The sequence below is a fragment of the Hetaerina americana genome, unplaced genomic scaffold, assembly GCF_022747635.1.
Source record: "Hetaerina americana unplaced genomic scaffold, ioHetAmer1.1.p SCAF_54, whole genome shotgun sequence".
Lineage (NCBI taxonomy): Eukaryota > Metazoa > Arthropoda > Insecta > Odonata > Calopterygidae > Hetaerina > Hetaerina americana.
The window spans coordinates 1,914,149-1,938,182 of NW_027287139.1; the positions used below are offsets into that span (position 1 = coordinate 1,914,149).

General features: G+C 35.6%; 1 protein-coding gene across 5 annotated transcripts in view; it reads left to right on the plus strand.

Moving 5' to 3' along the window:
- The window catches only part of aralar1 (calcium-binding mitochondrial carrier protein aralar1), an 88,355-nt gene that overhangs the window by 54,127 nt on the left and 10,194 nt on the right, over window positions 1–24,034 (plus strand). For 3 of the 5 annotated variants that reach the window (XM_071593283.1, XM_071593285.1, XM_071593288.1), the window contains 14 exons: window positions 5,619–5,761; window positions 5,924–6,039; window positions 6,979–7,118; window positions 9,377–9,523; window positions 11,520–11,658; window positions 14,842–14,935; window positions 16,032–16,079; window positions 16,849–16,939; window positions 17,040–17,115; window positions 17,309–17,517; window positions 17,614–17,694; window positions 17,819–17,959; window positions 20,115–20,309; window positions 20,448–20,550. In XM_071593283.1, coding sequence (XP_071449384.1) covers window positions 5,619–5,761; window positions 5,924–6,039; window positions 6,979–7,118; window positions 9,377–9,523; window positions 11,520–11,658; window positions 14,842–14,935; window positions 16,032–16,079; window positions 16,849–16,939; window positions 17,040–17,115; window positions 17,309–17,517; window positions 17,614–17,694; window positions 17,819–17,959; window positions 20,115–20,309; window positions 20,448–20,550 — 1,723 coding nt within the window. Of the gene's footprint in view, window positions 1–4,728; window positions 4,855–5,618; window positions 5,762–5,923; window positions 6,040–6,978; window positions 7,119–9,376; window positions 9,524–11,519; window positions 11,659–14,841; window positions 14,936–16,031; window positions 16,080–16,848; window positions 16,940–17,039; window positions 17,116–17,308; window positions 17,518–17,613; window positions 17,695–17,818; window positions 17,960–20,114; window positions 20,310–20,447; window positions 20,551–24,034 lie in introns of those variants that run through there. The other 2 variants (XM_071593286.1, XM_071593284.1) reach the window with 2 other exon arrangements.

The window sequence follows — 24,034 nt, forward strand, 5'->3', positions numbered from 1 at the left end:
TATTGACGGGTAAAATGTATGGAACACGAACGGAATTCAAATTTATTAAGAGTTTTCGTGGATTCGGCGCAAAGACGTTCCAGTAACACAAGTAGGACTTTATACAAGCCTGTGTAACAATTTTTATAAGACGATGGCCCTCCAAACGGGAGCCTCCCAGGGAATTTTAGAATTGTTGACGTGTTTGCTCTTGCTATGAGTCTAAATATCACGGGTTTCGTGTAACATAAGTTTGTAGTTTAGGCATGAACATATTTCAATTGATGTATCGGTATTTAAAGTACGATATATCGAACAATGTAGTTCTGATTATTCCCATCGACATTATGTAGTAATCTACTTATATTATTTTCCTGTCTTAGTCATATTTCTAAATAACTTTGAAATGTCAAAAAATATTATTCTATCGAATATTGGATAATGATTTGTGCGGTGGGATAAAATTTCGTGAATTAGTTAATTTAAATAAAATGATTATTGTATTCCTCTGTTTATTCTGTGACAACTTCGATATTTTATACTTATTTGAGTCTGTAAATCGATATATGTTCCCCCAAAAAGGTGGTAGTGCAGCATTGCCTGGTATTTCCTGTTGTTTTTTTATTATTACCAAAAGAAATTTATTGCTCTTTCTCATATACTCCTAAAGCCTGTTTCATCGTATTTTAAGTAGCCGAATTTTCATCCAGCGAATGAAATCAAACGAGATGAAATTGCCGACGAGTAAACTAAAGATTCGAAAATAATTGTGTATGTACAGTCTGGTGAGAAGAATGGAATCATTAGATTTGTAATTCAGAATTAAGATATTTTAGTACCCTGCAAGCCGCCGTTCGAGTGTGTGTCAGGGGGTGAATACACACCAGACTAATTTTGTCCCGAATATGACCCCTAATTTAAAATAAATTCATAATGTTCTTGATATTTCTACATAAATCTCGGATTCTCACGAAGTATTTGTCTGGCTTGAATATTTTTTCTGGTGCCTTAACTGGTTGCTTTGTGTGTGCCATTCATGTGTTTCGTAGCGTCATTCATTCATTTTTTTATAAAATGAATAAATTGTAGTTTAATGCTGAATCGACCCAGGAAATGTTGGGTAATAGCAGACAAGTGCATTGCTAGAAATCGGATGTGTTAGTGAGGGAATTAAACTAGAGGGAAAGGCTGAAATTCAATGTTGGTAAGTGCAATGATAGACGAATTGTTGTTGTAGGAAAGGGGTTTCTCCAGGAAACGCGGGAGCCCTGTCTCGCCGCTTTCCCTCGCGTTCTTAATGATTATTTTTTCGCAGTAACATCATGCGTTATAAATTGGCAGTCATTCCGTGACGATCGCACCAGGACAATTTGAAACGGTTTCAGTAATTAACGTCATATAAAACTAATTGCAACCTTTCGATGGCGTTCAATTACCAAACCGATGCTGCTTTGCTCCGTCATTCCATCAAGTAGCTCGGGGTCATGTCGCGATGGCTCCACAATCACTGAAAGTGGACGAATGAGACACTGTTAAGGGATGTGTGCCTGCCTGCTCGCCAGCAGTGGCTCCGGAGGCTTCAGCGATTGGGGGGGGGGGGGGCTTCAGGGATAGCGGGAGCGAACCGTACCCCGAAGCGGTGCATTTGCCGCCAAATGGGAAAACCGGAAATTGCAGCTCCAAAGAAGCAGGTCAGATGCGAAAGATGGGGGATCGGCGAATTTCCAAATGTGCGTGTGTGACTCTCTCTACGTAACCTTTGCCCACCACTTTTGTTCCGTATTCAGCGCTCCCTTTCAGGCCTTTATACCTCTCGATTGCAAGAGACGCTCATTCAGCGCCTTAGTGTGCATTTGTTATCGGTGTTCCTAGCCACACTCGTGGACTAATATGGTTTTATGTTGATCAGGTTTATTTTTAAAGCATCAGGGTAAATTCTCTTATCGATTTATTAATTTTATGGCTTTATCCAGAAGCCCTCAATGGCAGCTTTTGTTGATACTGCCAGATATATGGATCAGTGCCTGAAACAACATTGCCAGTGCTTGGTGAAGCTTGATCACCATCAAGCACTCGATGTCATCCATTCTGGTGCCGCTTCAAGAGTGTGCTTGGTTTGTGTGCCAGGGCAAATTTATCTTTTAATTGATCTTCATTTCCTTTTATTCCCTAATCACATTTAAACATGGTTAACATTGAAGGGATATACTTGTGTGTGTGTATATATAAATATATATATAATGGGCTGATGCAATATAACACAAATAGAATAAAATAGCAACAATTAAAAGGACACTCACACGGTTAATTGTTCGAGCTTTCGCCCCAAGGAGAGGGCCGAAAGCTCGAACAATTTACCATGTGAGTGTCCTTTTAATTGTTGCTATTTTATTCTATTTGTGCTATACTGTGTCAACCCATTATTGTGCCGCTCGTGTGAGTTATATATATATATATATATATATATATATATATATATATATATATATATATATATATATATATATATATATACATATATATATATATATACATACACATACATACACACATACATACACACACACTATGAGAGTCTCACAGATGTGAATAATAAAACAAGTGAAGGAGCAAGATGGCATTGGTCAACACAAATATAGATAGAAAAATAAAATAAAAAAGGGCACTCACACATTCTGACATTTTTGGTGGTACGCCCACCTTCCTCTGTGGACAAACGGATGAAACAAGTGGAGGGTGGTGGATGGAAGGGTGAATCGCACAACCTACTGTTTTCTCTAATTCCCCTCCATTACATTCCAACTAACCTATCAGATCTCATCAAATCAACCAATCACGCCCGTTACATCCATGCCTCGTCCCAAAGCCACTCCCATGCCCTGTAATAAACCAATATGCAAAACACATCCTATTTGCAAAGCTCAAATACCATCCCTCTCCCACCCACTTTTTAACTCTCTCCGACCAATTCCCCACTCCTCGTGCACCTCCAATAATATAGTTTACCCTCTGATGTGTCAACTATGCTCTGCCCATTATATTGGACAGTGCACAACACCCCTTAATATTAGGATCAATAACCACCAAAGCACGCCTCTTGGCTCACACATAGCTCTTAGATCATTCTTCCTTCCCGGAGATGAAAATCAGGCATTAAGAAACCCACCCCCAAAGTATTTTATCCTCCCCTTCCTCTCTCGAACCTTCTCATCCCAAACCAACTTTCCTTAAACATTCCCCACCCTCCCCTTTCATCCATCACCCTCCTCTTGTTTCATCCTTCACCTCAGTTCCTTCTGTCGTAGAAGAAGGTGGATGTGCCACCAAAAATTATAAGTATATTTGTGTTGGCCAATGCCTTGCTCCTTTGTTTGAGATATATATATATATACATATATATATATATATATATATATATATATATATATATATATATATATAATGTATAACACTTAGCACTAGTGGACACGGACAGAAACACACAAAAAAGAGACTCACTATTTTTCGAATTTGCGGTGGTCGTGACCACCTTTATCAAGGAAGAGAGGGACTGAACAGAGGAGTTCTGTCCCTCTCTTTCTTGATAAAGGTGGTCACGACCACCGAAAATTCGAAAAATAGTGAGTCTCTTTTTTGTGTGTTTCTGTGTTTTTGTCTGTGTCCACTAGTGCTAAGTGTTATACATTATTATTCACGTTCGTGAGTCTTTCAAAAAGTGTTATATATATATATATATATATATATATATATATATATGTATATATATATATGTATGCATATACATATAAATATATGTTTTTGCTTTTTGTTGACTTCGAGATACCATTGTCAAGGGCCTGCTTCAGAAATCACTTGTGTGCCCTTACATGAATTTTTTGCTGTACCACCAACTGCTGCTGGAACACACCAATGAATGATGGTTAATAGTCTGAGCATTGTATGCCAGAGAGGAAAGTGTGCATTAAATGTGTGCCTACTAATGCTTTGCAAAATGGTTTCAAAGTTTTCAAGTCATGCATATTTTTTCCATGTCTCTTGATCAATATTGGAGCTTCAATGAAAATGTTACTTATGTGGATTTTTATTTGGTTTTTTTACAAATCTAGAGTAATTGAATAATTTCAAAGTTTGTCAAGCTTGACACATTGGTATTTGTGGGCCCGTCTCACCCTGGGATCTCAATATTTATATATGCGATATAGTGAACTATTTAGAGACCTCAGTCTGCTCATTGCTTGGTATAATCATGAATCGGAGGGATAAACATTATCTTAAATATCACATGAACTCTGAGTACAGTCATCTGCACTAAACCAACAGCATTTATACTCTTTCCTGATAAATGTGATTCCTTTGAAATTCCAATAAAGGCAGAACATCTGTTCATTGAGGTTTTAATGTTGAGAAAGGCAGTCAATAATTTTTGTCAGTAACACTGTGAGAAAAAACGTTTCCATCATAATAGAGCTCAACAGCATTAAGCATATGTCATTGAGACCATTGGTGCAAGCATAGGATGTTTTTAGTTGTTCACAATGTATGCCTTATTTTTAATTTATGAACACAGAAGTAAACCACTGTTTTCCGGCCACAAGTGTTGAGTAAATTAGATATCTTTTTTGATAATGATTGAAGGTGAGGTTTTAGCTCTTTCTAAAGATCCATTGTGGACTTTCATTGAGGGGAATGAGGTGCATTTGTGTGTGCGTGTGTGTGTGTCTCCCTACCCTATGTTTTCCCTGTGCCCTATTGTTATGCAGGAAACAGGGTCCCGAGAGAACCTGCCTGCTTGAGCAACGTTGCCTCATCTGAGCCTCAGTGAAAATCGCGGGTTGACAAACCGCTTCCCCTTTTGAAAAAAGACAGAAAACAAAGGTAAAATGTAAGATTGTGGAATTATGATTCCTGGAAAAAATATATAATACTGTCCAAAGAAAAACACTATAATTTTTGATTTACTTGTATACTTTGTACATACATAATTATTTCAATGATTGTCAGCATTTTTCCATTGTCTTGCCAATAATGCCTTTACCTTCTTATTCACGATGTAAACTAAAATACATTTAACAGTTATTTGCCCAACTTTGAAATGCGCCTTTGTTACATTAACATTAAATTTAATGCCAGATTATTTATTACATACTTAACATTACATTTAATTTTTTGTTAATATGTTGTTTTTGGTTAATAGTCTACTGGTTACTTTAGTCTAATTAGTAACAAGATAAACTGAAAGTTATGTTCCATTTTCATGTCAAGGTTTTAAAGTGAATTTTATCCCCTCATTCAGTTAAAAAATGTACCCATATTTCAATCCACTTTATTAAATATGTATTTATCACATTAAACTTCTAAAAAAGTTCATAAAATTAATTGTTACATTGCTTGTAGACTATGGTAATGTTGTCAGGTTTTCAACAGTTTTAGAAAAAAATATAGAATAATTTTTACATTTTTATGCATATTAAAAGGAATAAAAGTTAAAGTTATGAAAAATAATGACAGCATAAATTTGATGGTAAAATAGGTGTGATAATTGATTCATAGGAGAGTGTGGATACATGTTATGTTTCTTTTTATTTGATGGAAAGTGCATATAACTCATCAAGGACAATACTTTCTGTTCTTATTTCCAGTATGCATCGAAGGAAATTGAGGGAGAAAAGTTTATGACACCTAGTGACTTTGTGAGAAAATATCTAGGAATATTCTCAGAGGAAGACCACAATCCTGAATCAGTTGCTTTGCTTGGTGGAATTGTTGATACCAGCAAGGATGGGTAAGAATATTTTTTACCTTAACAACTTATGAGTATTTTTTCCATTTTTACATTTCAAAATTTGTGGCATCATTTCTAAATTGTTGCTCTCCTTCTTTATAAAATAAAACCACATTTACACTCTTATACCATTTATTAATTTTCCATACCTGCACTTGGCAGACTCATATCATTTTCAGAATTCCAAGCATTTGAGGGACTACTCTGTGTGCCAGATGCTCTCTACAAGACAGCTTTCCAGCTCTTTGACACTAATGGAAATGGAATGGTTGCATTTGGTATGCTATCAAAGTCTCTACTACCTTAGGCTTACTTTTTAGGTATTTCACAAGGCCTATTGAGGCTGTAACTATTTCAATTTTGATAATTTAAAAATAATAATAAAAGGATACAATTAGGCATGTTTTTATTCATGGAATTGATGTATCCATGTATTTTTTGTGTCTTGGATCCTGAATTGTTTATGGAGTTTTTTGCTGGAAATGCCAATGTGATTTTACACCACTGGCATACTTGTTAGAGGAGAAATGTACCATTAGCTCTAGTGTAGATTCATTTCTGCCTTCCCCATGCCCTGGTCTGCACGAATGCTCCTGAAAACAGTGTGACTCCAATTGTTGCTACACAATTGTTTTGTTTTTTCCTTCTACTGAAGAAGAAGAACATGTGACTATTGCAGTAGTACTCTACATGCTACTCTCTGTTTAGCCATATTGTAGCACTGCAGCCACTGAACCACAGGATCTTTACACCTCATGATTCCTTTTTTGTTATAATTAGAACAGTGCATCAATTTTCGAAAAATTTATGTAGCTGGCCTTTCTCCCTAAATATTATTGTTGAAGTTCCCAGTAGAGGTGATATTAGACGTTATCATTTATTTGACTAGAAAATTTTGTAGGTAAACCTTTGAATTTAAAAATAATTGTTAAAATCGTTGAAATTTTGGAAATTGGAGATTGTCACCATGAAGATGTCTCCTTTTTACCTAAGTAAGGCCACCCCCCTGTGTGTTAATAATGCAAGATTTTTGCTTGGGCTAATTAAATGAAGTAATTTTTGTAAACTTCACATTGATTTTAATTGAGATTGTTGTTATTAAATTTGTGTTTGCTATTGATACTGTTCAGAGGTGATAAATGTACTGTTCTCTCCTTATGAAAATGATCTTATGGAATGTCCTTGAAAGGGTTTGATTTAGTGTTTCTTCTTTTTAGATGAATTTGCTGAGGTGATGAAGAAAACTGTGCTGAACCAGCACATTCCGTTTGATATGAATGGCAACTTTGTGAAATTGTATTTTGGCCGTGAAAAGAAGAGAGTCGTCAGTTATGCAGAGTTTAGCCAGTTTCTTCATGTTAGTAGAACTTTATTGATATTAGATTTGGTAGTGGATTGTTATATTATTAAAGAAAAGGTATTCAATTTGGGAAGAATTTGTGTGGGGGCATGTAATTTTTGATTTTTTGTTTTGAAATTACTGTAATATACTCATTAATAGTAAATGGATTATTAAAAGTAGACCTTGAAGGATACCAAATGTGTGCATATATTTAACTTGTTACATAAATCTCCAAGGAGAAATGGACCCTCTATTTGTCTAATTAGAAAGTTTTGTCATTATTAGAGCTTTTGTCTCTCTCTCTCACTCTCTTCACAGTCATTTGTTCAATATTCCAGTTAATATGCTGAGTTTGTCACCAGCTTGAAATTATTTATCACCTAAATTGATGTTAACTAGCTTTGGGTAGATGGATTTTTCTTATTCCTTAAGCTGATAAATTGAGACCAATTTATTTTGCTTTCATCTGAAGTTTGACTTCAAGCATTGTATAACAGCTATTGTACTTTCTGTTAAGAGCTTGAGGCAATGCTCCTCAATTGGAATACATGACTGTTAATGGTGATTTAAAGAAGGATGGTTAAGGGGGAGGGAGGAGACCTCCATAGTCAGCAAATTTTTCAATTCACAGCCCTAAGGAGAGTCTTTCTTAAAACCTCAAAGGTATGGAAGTGTCTGCATCTTGGAATGTCTTGGTAGGCTTTCCCTGGTTAGAAGATACCATGAAATTTCCAAAGTTAATGGGTCATCATGACTGCATTTGTTCATAGGGTTCAGGTTCACATGGCTACTGTATTTGTGACACCGCTCTCCCCTCCCGGCAGAAGTACTTGGTAAACTGCGTGACACCCTGAGAAAATGTGGATTCCCAGGGAAGCATCTATGCCGTCAAATTTTGCCCCCCCCCCCTTGCCATACAATACCTCTTGCCCCAGAGCAAGTAATTTTGGTTATTCAAATTTAATCACCACCCATTATCCAAAATTAGAGCTCAACCCTCTTCGTAAAAGCCAATGAAAACACCAATTCTAAAACAATCTCCCTCCCTCACATTCAAGCACTTCCATCAAACTTGAGGAGCATCCTGAAATTGACGGCACCCCTGTCATCCCATGCACTCGCTACCCCTCAGCCTCACTGCATACCATGTGAACGTCCAAGATGCAAAAGCGCTCTTCTCTTCCATCCCATAAACTATCCCAGGATCTAGCCAAGCTGCATCCACCATGAAAAATCGAACTTGATGACTTTTGTGCATCTTCTGCCCTGCATTTGACCTTATTTAACTCTGGAGACTGCACCACATCCCTTTCCATCTGGATGAGCATTCACAAGCCACACGCAAGAGCACCTTGCCCCTAGAGCATGTGATCAGACGCATTGCCCACCATTTGACGATGGCTTCTCTGCTGTAATAGTCGTAATCCTCCAACCACACACGTGCATCATTGAGGTGAGAGCCCACAAAGTGGCATGCATCTTGGTAGTCTGTGTGTTTGAACCACCCTACGTGATGATGCCTTGCCAAACAACAGTGGTGCCTCCTCTCACGCAACACACCCTCACCCCTGAGTGCCCTCCTCTTTTGTCTACTAGCTGCGTCTTTGCTTCCAGGGCAAAAAAGTTGCAACTGCCTTTTTTGTGTCATATCATTTCTTTCACCACTTCTGTTTGTCCTCTCATTAAATTTTGACCCAACTACCTACCGCCTACCTCTCCTGACGCTTTTACCATTTCCCTGAGCATGAATGACATCAATCCAATGTCCAAATGGTAATGTCCTATTGGATAAAACTCATTTGAAGTAGCTCAGAATACTTCTCCCATGGAATTCTTCTTACTTTGCATAGTATTGGACCTTATTCCTAGTGGTCAAATATTTAAGAATGTATATTAAGGATTTTGGTGGGTTGCAGTAGCCCAGAGGTAGAGCATTGGACTACTGACCTGAGGGCTCAGATTTGATTCCTGGGTTAGCCTCTCTGGGGCCCTTAGCTCCTCCTGTGTGATTTTTGAGTGCCTAATTTTTCTGGGAAACCATAACCAGCACAGGGAAGGGAACTGGCCCCCCTACCCTGACATGTGAATTTCACACGCCGACGGGCTTAGTACTGGATTTACTACTACTATACTACAATCACCTGATCTGTTTAGTTATTCATTTATTTATCATTCAATGCTCCTTAAAATTATGGATCAGACTGGTCCGATGACATTATCTTCACATCACTTTCATATTTTTAGAATTGAATTTAAATAATTTTATTTTTTAGGACTTCCATGAAGAATATGCCGTTGAAGCCTTCAGGAAATATGATAAAAATGGGACTGGATTTATTTCAGCCCTGGACTTTCAAGACATTATGGTCAGCATTAAAAGTCATCTCCTCACCAATGATGTGAAATCCAATTTAGTTGCTGTAAGTAGTATGATTTCAATAAAATTGTAGTCTTTAGTTTTAAAGTTTTAAATACATTTTCTCTCAGGAAAATTTTAACTAGATTCAAGGCTATTTGGCAAGGCTATAAATAATTTGGAAAGTTATCACATGTCTCTTCATCTCCAGAAAGTCTGACTAAGTGTCAAATGCAAAGTCGAAGACAGTGGACCATAGATAATTCAGACCTTTTGAGCCAGAACTCCAGAAACTTTTTTTGGATAGAAACTGTACCTTGAATAGATTGTTGCTGTAATTGTTAATATTATTTATGTATGGGACACAAGATGGAACTATATGATAATATGCCAAGAAATATAATGTGGTTAATTTTATTTGTTCATGAATGGCTAATATGTGATACTACAACTTCATTTTCACTTACTGTGAAGCTGATCCTGCCTAGCTAGAATTAACTTCTTGTTATTGTATTCTTTGAATTGTTCCAGCCTCAGTCAATGCAACTGAGGAAAATATCATCTGAGAGGGCTGAGTGTTCCCAAATTTGGAAGCAATAATGTTGAAAGAGCTAAGATATTGGTTATAACCTTGGGGGGTATGGAGAAGGCTGGGATTGTAACAGGTTAACCTTAGTTAAACACATTTCCTGGTGGTAAAAATATAGGCATTAAGGATTCCAGTTATGAAATAGAGAGAAAAGAAGGTAGGAAGTATTTCCCTTGGACATCAATGGTTGATCAGTTTAGGTCGCCGAGGTTTTGCGATACATGATCCTCTCTGCCAAGGTTGAATTTAAATGTTACAGTGCAGTTAATAAGCCACGGGAGTTGCACATGAAGAAAATTGGTTAAGTTACTCAACAAAGGAATACAGTAACCTAAAACTGGAACAAGAGAGGATACAAGCCTAATTCTTGTGGAGACTAGGATATAGTATGGATGTGGGAAGGATAATGATAAAATTAAATATTCCACAGGTCTCCTGTACATGACCAGGGTGCAGCCAAGTATAATTGATGTCTTGAATACAAAAGTCAAAATGTACTGAATTAGTGTGAAAGATATATTAATATTTGGTGACAAACATATATGATGAAAAAAGAAATAATCTAGATATTGGTGTATATTCTATACAGCTTTACATCTAGAAAAGCATTAGTTGTGGTTAAGTGCTCTCTGTATCTGCATTTTTAAAGGCCTGAATTGTAGAATGATTTTGTATCAGAACAGTTACAGATGTATAGGATTTGGATAAGATTTAATTTTATGAATATTGGGAAACTAGGATTGTTGATGTTAATTTAACAGTTGTACTCCCTTGTTAAGTATGCTGAAACAAACCTAAACGTTTGGAGAATTGGCTTGGATGTTGGGAAAGGAGTTGAGTAACTCAGAAGAAAAGAGTTCTGAGAATAATATACTTGGTACTAGTTGTTACAGATTCTAGAGGTATGGCTATAGCATTGTGAGTAAAATTTGAGATGATTGTTAAAGAACTGCATACATTGCTTATGGAAGAAACCCAATTAGAGTTCAATCCACAAAAACACACATACAAGTGCACACCTTCCAGAGAAATGAATCTTGTTAATAGGTTCATTGCTAATTAGCATCTTAGTTTTCAAAGGGCAGCGGATGAAAAATAATAATTCATAGTGGATGGAAAGTAGTAACGTAAAGGTGTCATTCTCTTGTAGCTCTTCTACAAACAAGTAAATTATTGTAAAAATAAGGTGGTGGACTTAATCCAAAGGAACTATTGCTCATCTTCTATGTTAACAGGCCACGACTACTTCACTTTTTTGCAGTATTTTGGTGGTTAATGGGATTATTTCACTGAAACCTTTTTTTGCATGAATGATATCGTATTAACATTAATAATAAAGTAAATTCCAAAATAAGGTTATAGGCATATTAGTATTGCATATAATTACTTATAGGTTATTTTTATGTTGATCATGAATATGCACAATGCACTTAGAAAGCAATTAATTTTTGACAAACAATCTTTTTCACAGGCAGCAGGTGGAGGCTATGGCCATAGAGTTAGTTTCCCATATTTCATTGCATTCAATTCCCTTCTGAACAATATGGAACTCATCAAGAGGATATACTTGAATGCCACCAGTGGTAATAGACAGCAGGAAGTTACAAAAGGTGCTTTTTATATTAATTTTCACTACATAAGCCAACTTAATTGTGGATTATGTTAACTCTGAACGAATTGACTTCTCCAAAAAATGATTTTCAAAGTACGAGTTCAAGTTATTTAAATTTTCCTTAAAATGTCAAATATTTTGATGTCTTGGTGCTATGATTGATTGATGAAATTTATCAGTATCAATTGAGAGGCCTGTGGTTCAAGTCCTGGTGAATTTAGTTGTTTATTAGTTAAAGTTTTTTCAGAATATATAAATGTATATAATTCTGATAAATATATATATTTGTAAATACATATATATGTATGCATACACACATTTATATTAACATATAATTATATATATGTGGGTCGCAGTAGTCCAGGGGGTAGAGCGTTGGACTTCTGACTGGAGGGTCCCGGGTTCGAGTCCCGGGCAAGGCACTCTGGGCACCTGCAGCTCCACCCAAGTTATATGATTTTTCGGGTATCAGATCTTCCTGGGAAACCATAACCGACACAGGGAAAGGAACTGGCCCCCCTACCCTGATGTGTGAATTTCACACGTCGTCGGGCTTAGTACTGGGTGAACTCTACCATCACCTACCAAACCGACCTTTGGGTTGATTACTGTGTTTATGGTTTTATAATTATATATACGAGGGCTGTCAGGGAAGTAACTTGCGTTTCAGCCTAGCGTGGCTGTCCCTACACTCGGTGCGCATCTAGTTGTGGTAGTATGTGCAAGCTGTACTTCTACTTTTCTCATGACAAGCTGTTCAAATGTGTCCTGCAATAGAAAATCCGAGTTGAAAAGAAAATCCAAAGAGTTGTGAAATGTGACCTGTGATTAAGCTTTTTCCTGGCAAACACCACAAGCCAATTGAAATTCATAGGCAACTTTGTGAAGTGTGTATGGAGACAGAATAATGAGTGAAGACAGAGGCAGTGGTGCATTTATTTTAAAAATGGCCACACCAAAGTTCACCACGAGGACACCGCAGTGGTTGGCCTAGCCTTCTGACAGATGAACTGACGGATGGCCAGTTCTTGGACATCATGGACATATTTCTGTTCACTCTGTGGATGACCATTGGACAACACCACTGATTAACAGCTCTATCACTCATCACTTATTCGATTCATAGCACAAATTTCCCAATGAATGTCAGCAGCTTTGTAGTCTATTGCCTGTGAAAGCGTTATCACGAAATGGATTTAAAATTTGGTGGGATTTCCAGTTGTATTGCTCATTTTGACTCGCTACTGTAAACAAACAGCAAGCAATGTGGCCTTCTTAGCACTGCAGCTTGAGGAATGCTGCCCTAGTGTGTGTGTGTGCGTAAATACAGCATTAATTTAGCTCCCCCCACTACTTCGCTCGCTATACGCAAACGCGGGTTACTTTCTGGATAGGCCTTATATGTAGCCGGTAATCCATAGCACGAAAAGTATAGCATTGTTATACAGTGACTCAATAGCAATTCTAGCAAGAGATGAATATGTAGTTAATTTAGGGGTTTTCTCAAAAATAAATAATTCCATGCTTGTATATGAATTAAAAAACTACTTACACAAAGCTCTGCAGGTGCATAAAATTGCAAAATACATAAAAGTAAAGGTTTAAAATATAATAACTTAATTATAACCTTATTAATTTTGATAAATGGTGCAACCAGATTAAATGCCATCAAGATAAATAGGACAATATTTAAACTAACACAGTGAAAATTCTTAAATGAGGCTCATATTGTAATAAACAAAATCATTAATTAAATGAAGCAGGTTTGCGAGAATGAAACCTCTCCTTGAGACTCTGGATACAATTTGATTTCAACTGAATTGGCCACCAGTTTTCCAAATGAATGTTCACATTATAAAATGAGTTCAGTCAACAATATTTAGTGCTCTTCTGGATGTCGACATTTTTGTACTGAAGTAGTTTCAAATTAAATTTTTTCAAATTATTTTATTAAGTTCGTTATCTACCAATGAATACCTATGCTGCAGGGGAAAATGCTGAAATATTTGTGCATATAAATTTAGCCGTGTCCATTGGATTACATCAGGGGAGAACCTGGTAGTATGGGGATAGGGTTGGTGCAGAGGCTAATTCAATGGTTTTCCGCCCTGAGAGCCCAGGTATGAATCCTGGAGGGGGTAGACTTTTTCATTGGTGTTTCAATCTTGCATCTTGGTGTGTTATTAAGTGAGCACCTCAAGAAGAGTTTGCTGTCCATTGGATGGCACATTAAACTGTGGACTCCGTGGTGCTTACTGTTAAAGAGTATGCTTATGCTAGTTCCTGGTTTCTCTTCACTCATATCTCATTCTCTGAAAATATCCTGCCTCTTCCAAATTTACCACGTATACCTAGAGCGATTTTTAGTCTGCAAGTAGCTACTGCTTTACATGTTAATTAATACTTCCTCAAAAATTTGTGTATGTGATCCCATAAATTTTCTTTGTGACTCGCCTTTATCGTGTCCTTTGGCAATCCTTTATCCCATTTTTGTTTACAATTTTATTTATTTGACTGATGATCCTTAAAACAGCCAGTTTTGCCTTTGTATTGGATTTTATTGTAAGAAATGACAACAAGGACAATTGCAAATAGATAGAAGCTCCATATAAATGAGAACAGCCACCCAAGAGGGAATCAAACTTTTTGACTAGAACTCCTGATGATCTTTACTTGCCTCTACTGAGGCCAACATTTTCTTCACAAATAAATTAATTTCCCCGTTGCTGTCTAAGAAGGAAGTAATCATTGCCTTTATTGTCAGCTGCAATCCTGGCTTGGACACTCTTAGGTGGTATTGTTCTGTTTTAAATTATGATCCAGGGAAAATATCAGTCTTTTAATTTTAAATAATAGTAATTGCGAGTACTTTTATAAAGACTACATGGACTGGGAGTTGAACCACTGACCTTTTGCTTGTTGGGTGAATGTGTGGAATTTTGAGCCGTTGAGTTTCACTTGAAATATTCTTGGTCGGTATTTGTTTTTAATGTGGGAATCTTAAAAAAAAGGAATTGTTTGCAAGTGATTGGTATGATTAGATGGATGACATTATGGATTTGACATTATCAGGTATGGTGCATGATTATTATCACAGTAAGATTGTCCGAATGAATATATTTAAGAATTTGATCCTCATTTCCAGGAATTCATTATTGATGTCTTCTATTCTAATTCACAGAAGAGTTCTTGCAGTCTGCCCAGATGATGTCTCAAATAACTCCATTGGAAGTTGATATTCTCTTTCTTCTCTGTGACTTGCTCCATCAAACTGGGTATGCAAATTTTTATTTTGTTGTTAATAGTTGTGGTGATTGTATATAATAATTAGGTTAGTAGTTAAATAGTTTCGGGGCACTGGTTTTTGGCCTTCTTTATTTAACCACTCAATGGATCTAGTTATGTTAAAACATGTTACTGAAATCATGTGGCAAAACATCAGGCTCTCATTGCTAAATGCTCAAGCATATTCTTTTGCTTGCTTATGAAAATTATCATTTAATCTGCCCCAAATAATGATAATGATTGTATCCCTATGTTTATACTTTATGAGTGAAATTCTGACACATGCATTGTTTTTGTTTGGAAAAACCACCACTGAATGCACATTTTTTTCTTGTATTGTGCAGCATTATTCTTTTGAAATTGCTAAATTGCAAGAAACAATATTTACATTTATGTATTTCTTGCCATGTTTAGTATTGTGACAAAGTTCTTTAGAAAGCTATTGAAAATTATTTGAAAGAATTGACAAAGTTGCTTTATCAAATGCAATGTTTCATAAAGTCCTATGTAATTGAATCATGCTAAAATTTTGTAGATGTGACTTTGGTCTTCCATTGTAGTGATTTGTTTCTTTTCTCTTCTTTTTTGCTGGGTGATTTTTAAGGTATGGGGTTTCTTGAAGTTAGCTTTATAAAGAAACCTATAGTTCTTATTTACATTAAACATTATTAGTTGTTTCATTTATATTTGTTGTTGAAGTTGATATTTTTTCCAAATTTTTTTGCGATCTTCTTTCATATTATTTCATTTTTATGATTGATGTTAATTGATGCAATTGCATTCCGGTCCTTTAATATTATTTCACATTAGTATTTCTTTCATTTTCGCTTGCTCCTGTGCAATGATCAGCCCAAGTCATTCATATATTGACGAGAAATAATGTGATTGGCTGATTGTTAATTACTTATGTTAAAATGTTCATCTTATAAGCACCACATTTACACTTAAAGGAAGTAAATTTTCATGCAGTCATCAAAGTGAAGTTGAAAAGTGTTCTCTTCATTTCCCTTGCCCCTTACTAGTTTGTCCTTCTTTCATAGTCTCCCAATTTGGTTCTTTTTGTCTTTCTGCATTCATGGAATTCAGAGATATGCCAATATGGAGGCCAGGAGAAGAGCATGGATACTGGTTTCGGTGACTATCTTGCAAGTCTTGACCGTCGTGCTTTGAAATACAGTCCTGCTCAAATTTTCCTAATTTTCAGGGATTTAATAGAAATAATTTAAAAACTCTTTCCTACTTTTGGCTCGTAAATTTTATCTACATGCTATTTGTTATTTTCTAAACATTCCTATACATGGGAGTTGGAATATTTTGAGTTTGTCTTGCTTTTTGGTTTTTTAACCTTTCGTTTTGTTGTGAAGGAAAATGAGGCATGTTTTGGTGTGCTTTTTACTATTTATGGTTTATTCAATTCTCTAGTCCTGCAAAACAATCTTTGTACTTATTGTTCTTAATTTAAAATTATGAAATTCTTCCAATGCACGTATTTTTTGGTCAACTGCATACTTAATTTTGTGTAATGAGCTCATATGAGATAAATGGAAAATTTTGTGTGAGCTTTCATTTGCAAGGCTATTGCTCCATCTTAAATGATCATATTTTGTTTCCATGTTATATTATTTCCATTTTCGTTGTTAAATTTTACTTTCTAAATAATTTATTGGTGGTTACTCTGGCCAAATGTTTTCTGAAGGCCCTTAATATAGCAGGTAGTGAAATAGGGGAAAACAAACTTTTATATTTGCTTGTTTGCTTTGTGATCACCACAAGCACTGCAGATCAGTGGATAGATATTGCTTGCATTTTAAGCACTGCACTATTATATATTTGCCACATCAAATTTTGAATTAAATGAGTCATAATACGTATTCATATATTCATCTTTTTGTTGTATTTGCAGTCGAATAGTGTACAATGATCTTCAAGCAATTGCCCCTGAGCAATACTTTAAACAAATAACTAAAAGGTTAGCTGAAATCAAGGCTGTTGCGGTGAGTATATTTTCTTTGCAGATCTCTTGTTTGTTCTCAGTTTTTGACATTAGTGTAGTACATAATATATAAAGCTTACAGGTTCCTTGTTTTTTTGCAGAGCCCTGAAGAACGCGGTGTATTCATTCAAATTTTAGAAAGTGCATACAGATTTGCTCTTGGATCAGTTGGTGGTGGTAAGCCTCAATTTGAATTTTTGTTGCATACTTAGATAAGATTTAATTACTGTCATTTGATACCTGGTGCATGAGTATCACTCATTTACTTAAACTCTTTCCCCATCATTATTGGAGATTATACTTTATTTGATCTCTTAGATAAATCTTTTTTATTTATACCATTACTTTTTACATCTATGTATTCATGTAGCTGTGGGGGCCACAACAGTTTATCCCATTGATTTGGTTAAGACTAGAATGCAGAACCAACGTACCGGGTCTTACATTGGTGAGCTGATGTACAGAAACAGTTTTGACTGCTGTAAAAAAGTTATCAGGCATGAAGGGTTTATGGGGCTTTATAGAGGTCTTATTCCTCAGCTAATGGGTGTGGCTCCTGAGAAAGCCATTAAGTTGACTGTAAGTTTCACATCAATATATCAAGGCTATTGATTTAAAAATTATTTTTCTGTCAAAATGATCAAAACATTAACAACTATCAATTTTATTTTCTAGGTTAATGACTTGGTGAGAGACAAATTCATGGACAGAAATGGAAATATACCTCTTTATGGAGAAATAATTTCAGGTGGATGTGTGAGTGTGGCATAATATTTTTTATCATTTTCCTGAGGGCATATTGGAAATGGTGTGTGAAACTGTATTTGTCAATGTTTTGGATTGAAAACCTTCTTCACATTTTTCTTTTCATTGCATATAGGCTGGCGGTTCTCAAGTGATTTTCACCAATCCCCTGGAAATTGTTAAAATTCGATTGCAAGTAGCTGGTGAGATAGCCTCTGCTACTAAAATCAGTGCCATTTCAGTAGTCAAGGATTTGGGTATTTTTGGATTGTACAAGGTCAGTCTTTTGAGTTATGTGCATGAATTGTTCAATAAAGAGTGATCGTCAATTTTTATCCCCATAGTTATTTTGCAAATATTTAATTTTATGCTATTTGGTTAGCTTAATGTGGAATGTGCGTATGTGGTCCAAGTTTTTTGGATTTGTCTTCAGTATTGTCTCAGCAAAAGCTGTTGTAAGTTGAAGCATCTTCTGTTCTCCTGCAGTAGCAATGGAGGATGCACACAGTGCTGCATTGAAATTTTACTTTTGTCTGGACACATAATTGACTGAGGCCTGTGTAATGCTATGGGAGGAAAATGGAGTCAGTACTTCTCCTAAGGTGCCTGGGGCTTATGTCACTGTAGGTCACTGCAGGAGCTGTATCCCATAAAGCATTATTCCAAATAGGTGCAGTTTTGACTAGTCCTGTTGTCATTGTCCATTTAGCTTACAGAATTCACTTCATAATTTGGTCTCTCTGTCAAATGATTGTCAAGAGCAACATCGGTTCATCTGCTAATCTTTCCTGCACAAGTACTTGTAGATGTACAAGTGGATACAGATTTTTTCCCAAAACCCTTCTTATAAATGCTTCTGAAATCATATATATTCCTAATAACTTACTTGTTTCTTTGTGTGTATTGGAATAACAAAAGGTAGCAATTGAAAATGCACCAGTTTGTTGAGATGAGAAATTTTCATAATTTACATTTAAGTTATTAGAATTAAGCTCTTTAAGTATGGTGGCCACTTCTTCTTGGAATGGGCATAGATCATCAACATGGTTTTAATTACAGTTCACTTAGGGCTGGTTTTGTTATAATCCTGTGATGGAGTATGAAATTATCATGTGTTATTTGATTCTCTCTTGGTTTTCGAGCAAAGGTTTACTGGTTTCTCTCTCACTCCCTAATGCCTCTTCCTCTTTCCACTCCACGCTTCATAGTATTCTGTCTGACCCCACCTCGTTACTTTAGGTAGAATTCCCAGCACATTTTCTGCAATAAACACAGAGCCCCTATACAATTTTTTGCCTAGTATGTGAGCCAATCATGATTTTTTTTAGGTCAATTAGGCTCTTGATAAATTTGATAAACATGATGACAGTTGTATTTCAGTAATGAAGCCAGTAAGTTTTTTGGTTCCCAATGCTTGTCCAATGAAATGGGTTCATTAACAGTTTTATGCATATTATGGTGCCATAGCATGGTATGGAAGTTATGGAAAGGCTGCTGGTACTGCCTACTAATTTATTCCTACAAGTAAAAGTGTGTTTATAAAGCATTTGAGTACTTCTTAGACTTGTACCCTTTATAATGATTCCTAGTTCTTAAAACTTGCAAAATGTTCAAAAAATAAGTTAGCAGTTTGATGCATGTTTTCCTTCATTTTGTCAAAAAGGATTTTTAATGAGGAGTGAGTGTGAGTTTTTTTCTCAATTTTTTTTCTTGAAAAATTTAAATACTTCCAGGATTCATGAATATGTACAGTTCAAAGCTAATTTAAAATTATATATCGTTTTTAAAAATATTTGTAGCTAACAGTCCTCTTTAGCTACCCATCTTGAAATTCTGCAGCTACAATGAAGTAATTCTCAAGTAATATACATTTATCATGTTAAAAACTTCGTTTATTCCCAGATCACTGCCAATCAGGTGAATGTAACGTGAACTTATTAATATGTGGCATATTAAAATAAGTAAAATAGAAATGATTTAAAATTAATTTTAAATTATTGTCAGCAATTATTGGCTTTGCTTACTTTGATTGAAGCATATTTTTAAGTATTTTATTTTAGCTAAGGTTGTTATTTCTCATCTTATTGCTGGAAGAAATATGTCACTCATAAGCATTTGAAGGAGGATGATTTATTTCATTATTACAAAGATTCAGGAGTCTTGGAAATTTTACATGCATATGTCTATGCATTCATTTAAACAATGCCATTTTTGTAGCTTTTTTGAGTGTGGATTAGCAAAGAACAATTTGGAAACCTTTAAAAAAATCATTTATAATAATCATATTATTTACTTAGAAATATTGTTTAAAGTTCTATGTGTGGACTTGCTGTGTTTAAATAGTGTTTGAAGGGATGTTTACTTATGTTTGACCTACATTTTAAATATATTTTTATAGCTTATATGATTCCCTTAATTTTTCTATAATATAGGGTGCAAAAGCCTGCTTCCTTCGAGATGTACCATTTAGTGCAATATATTTCCCAGCGTATGCCCATACAAAGGTGAAATTAGCTGATGAAAATGGGTATAATCACCCTCTCTCACTGCTAGTGGCTGGAGCTATTGCTGGTGTACCAGCGGCTTCTTTAGTTACTCCAGCTGATGTCATAAAAACTAGATTGCAGGTATGTGTCCACACAGTTTTTTATTTATCTTTCCCTAGGCATGTTATAGCATACATGCATAGCAAAATTGTCATTGTTGGTGCATTATTTTCATAAACACACTGAAGACTGTGTTTTTTATTTTTTCCTGTAATTCAGGTGGTGGCAAGAGAGGGGCAGACTACATACAATGGAGTAATTGATGCTGCGCGAAAAATAATGAAGGAAGAAGGTTTTAGAGCGTTTTGGAAAGGCGCAACAGGTGTGATTTCCTGCATTTCATGCTTTTAATTAATGCCTCCCTTTTTATTTTTGTACTTACCACATTATTGTCCTTTTTCATTTTTAAATGTCATCACTGTGATAAAATGGCTGTGGTAAACAAATTTTTGCATGCACCTTAACTAACTTCCTTCTTCCTACTTGATTGAATATCTCATACATAATGTATGATTCCAATAATAGACGAAGATATGATAGCTCTATGTTGATGTCTTGAGAGTCGTGAATCATGGCGATATTTGTAAACGGAGCGATTTGATTCATTCTGCTTAACTACAAGAAATAATTTATTTCACCCTAAACTTTCATGAATTTATGTACCCTTGACTTATTTTTGGATTCCCACAGCTGACATGTTAAGGTAACATAATTGTTTATAATTCGTTTTCTCAGATATTATACCGTCTAAATGTAGATTTCTATAGGAATTTTTTTCTCAAATATAATGCTTAAAGAGTGTTTCAAATGTAGCATCATGGAAAACTGTGATCACCATATTAATAGATTCCAACCGTGCTGTAATTTTGACATTTATTTAAAATGCAAACTCTAGTAATGGTCTTAAAATTACTCTCTTGTTTTAAACAGTTTTGCAGTCTCATAGATTCATACCAGAGGATAGCATGACAGGATGGGGTGTTGATACCATGCCATCTTGATGATGTATGAAGTGCATATATGAAATGGTCAATGATTGTGTTGAGGAGTTGATAGTTCGAATTTTTTCACGAAAAAATGATAATGAATACCAATGAAATTTTTGGATCCTTGCCTCCTGTGGCTTAATTTGTTTCCTTAATAGATGAATGCACTTATAAATGTAAACATAAGAAATTTGTGATTTCCCAAAGCGTTCTTTCCCAAATAATGTTTTTTGATTTCTATGCTGTCTACGATGTGTTAAGTACAAAGTACCATTTTTCACGTACAATTCCAGGGTTCATTTTAGCTAGAGCTCGTTGGAGATAGGAAAAATGTTAGCTCCACCCATCATATTTCCACTCACCCATTCATGTCATAGATCCATATCCATATCATTTCCAGTTTTTATAAAATCATTTTGTGTCTCTCAAGGCCCAGAGACTAATAAATGGTGATCTGACATTATCGAAGATTACTTGTACATAGTGCAGCCGTAATAATCAGAAGAGGGAGCGGCATTGTCAATAATTGTATAGTTATAAGTTCATGAGAACCTGTTAACCAGTCTTGAAGAAGTGCATGGTGTTGCCATTAGAATACGACACAAAACTATATATTCTGACATTGCCGATTCTGGCATCACTGTTCATTACTAATACATAGAATTAAAGGGAAAAATATTGTCTTTTCTTCGTATTGGTTTGAATGGTAGTCATAAGTATTGCCGCGGCCACTACTTACCATTGTACAGGTGCAGTGTTTTATGAAGATTCTTGCGTGTTGAGGGTGAAGGGCTAATTAAATCTCTGTCACCATAACTATTCATAATAATGATTTCATCACAAAGTCATTTGAAAGCTATCCTTTGAGATAACCTTGTGACTATTCTGAACTAGTACGAGAACAATGACTGTGTGATACATGCTGAGAAGCTAGTATTTTGTACCTCATGATGAGGTGTGTACACATTGATACACATGGGATGAACAAATTGCTGTGTAAAATTACAGAGAAGAGTAGTAGTGGTCAGCTGACCCTCTTTGCTGCTCTTGCTCCAGTTGTGCCATGATTTGGCAAACCTTTAGATCTGGACTTGTGTAGGACAGCGTGCAGAACAGAGGGAGATGGAAATTGATGATGAAGATTGATGACTCAGTCACCGGGTGCTTGTTTGTGTTGGAGCACCTAACTCGACCAACTCACGGAAAGGTCTCCAGTACCCTCTCTAGCATTAGTGCTCCTCTCCTTGTTGCTCTCTGCTGCTTTCTTTTCTGCACAAATCTGGCGACATTTTATCATTTTGTGTTTGTTGTGCCCAATTTACAACTTGCCAGTTAAAATACTGCTGCTTGCCTTTTTACACCAATGTGGGACGTGGAAGATGGACTAAACAGGAGAGATGCATGGCAGAAGTTTTGGTATTATGCTTTATATCATCTCAATAGACTAAAAACAGTTACTCCTTACAGTTGCTAGTCTTTTTCACTGCAATTTCAGGATAAAAAGAGCTGTAAATTGGAGTTCTTCTCAATTTCTAAGTTAGTCATTGTGTATAATGCTCTTTAGAGAGAATATCAAGGAGTATTTTATTTTAACTTGGGGATTACAGACACTGGAGGTTAAGGGGACCTCTTATGAAAGACCATTATGATGCTCACCAGTGCCTGGCAACATTGGTTTTGAAAGTTTGAGGCTAGTTTTGCTGTTTGAGCAGTTATCTGGAAAGTATAAAAAAGCTTTTGGGCACATTTATATTGAGTAATTTCTAGCATATTCCTTGACCTTGTATTATAGCTGTGTATGTTGTCTCTGTCTAAAAGGAAATTGTGAAGAGCTGATTAAGTTCATACTTTCTGAATATATAAGTATTTAGGCACTACCATTAGTCTCAATGACTTTGCTAATCACAGGAATGGTGGTAATCGGATTGGAAAATTTTTATCAACCCACGTGTGATATGTATCACATTAGAGTATTTTAAGACACCAGAAAAGTTTCCTGACCAGATATATGAATTGATGACTACAGACAATGCGAATGAATTTGATGGACAATAGCCTTCATAGTATTATTATAGAAACCATTGAAATCTTTACTTTTCAATCATTTAAATTTAGAAACTATTTCAGTTGGAAGGACTCACTTCCAGCAAAAAGTCTTTGTAGGAGCAGGAGATCTATTGAGGCAATATTGTTAAATACTTGTTCATTTATAAACAGCAGGGTCCACAAACTCTCAGTGACTTCAAGAATTTTGAGTCTGAGTGGCACTTTCAGAAATGTGTTGCTTAGAATTGGCTTCAATTACCTCTGCTTAAGTCAGTTTTTTCTTGTTTGTTAGTTCCTCATTGGCCACAAAGTTGCATTTAATAGTTTCCAACCCTAATTTTGGTCTCAGTATTGACCTCCATTTTGTCAAACTGAAGCTTTTGATATTGACATGTAAGCATTTCCAGTGCATGTAACTAAAGTATCTTAACACTTTTCAATATTTATGGCAAAAAATGTTACTGCAAATTTTGCAAGGAATAACTTTCCAGTATTTTGACTCGTATTTGCAGGGACAGGAAGGCATTCCATAATGGCTCAGTGCCATATTAGAATTATCATAGGGTTGGAAGATGTGAGGCGTCATGTTAACTAAAAGAAGTCAAAGCGTTTTCTTATCATCATTGATTAAATATTTAGTAAAAACATTATTGGTGACCTGTGTAATTTTCCCCTCAACTTTTTGACCAAGGCAGATATAGTGAATTCAGATATAAATACCAGCATATAATCAGATATTGGTATACTGTTATCAGTATTACTAACCCCAATAAT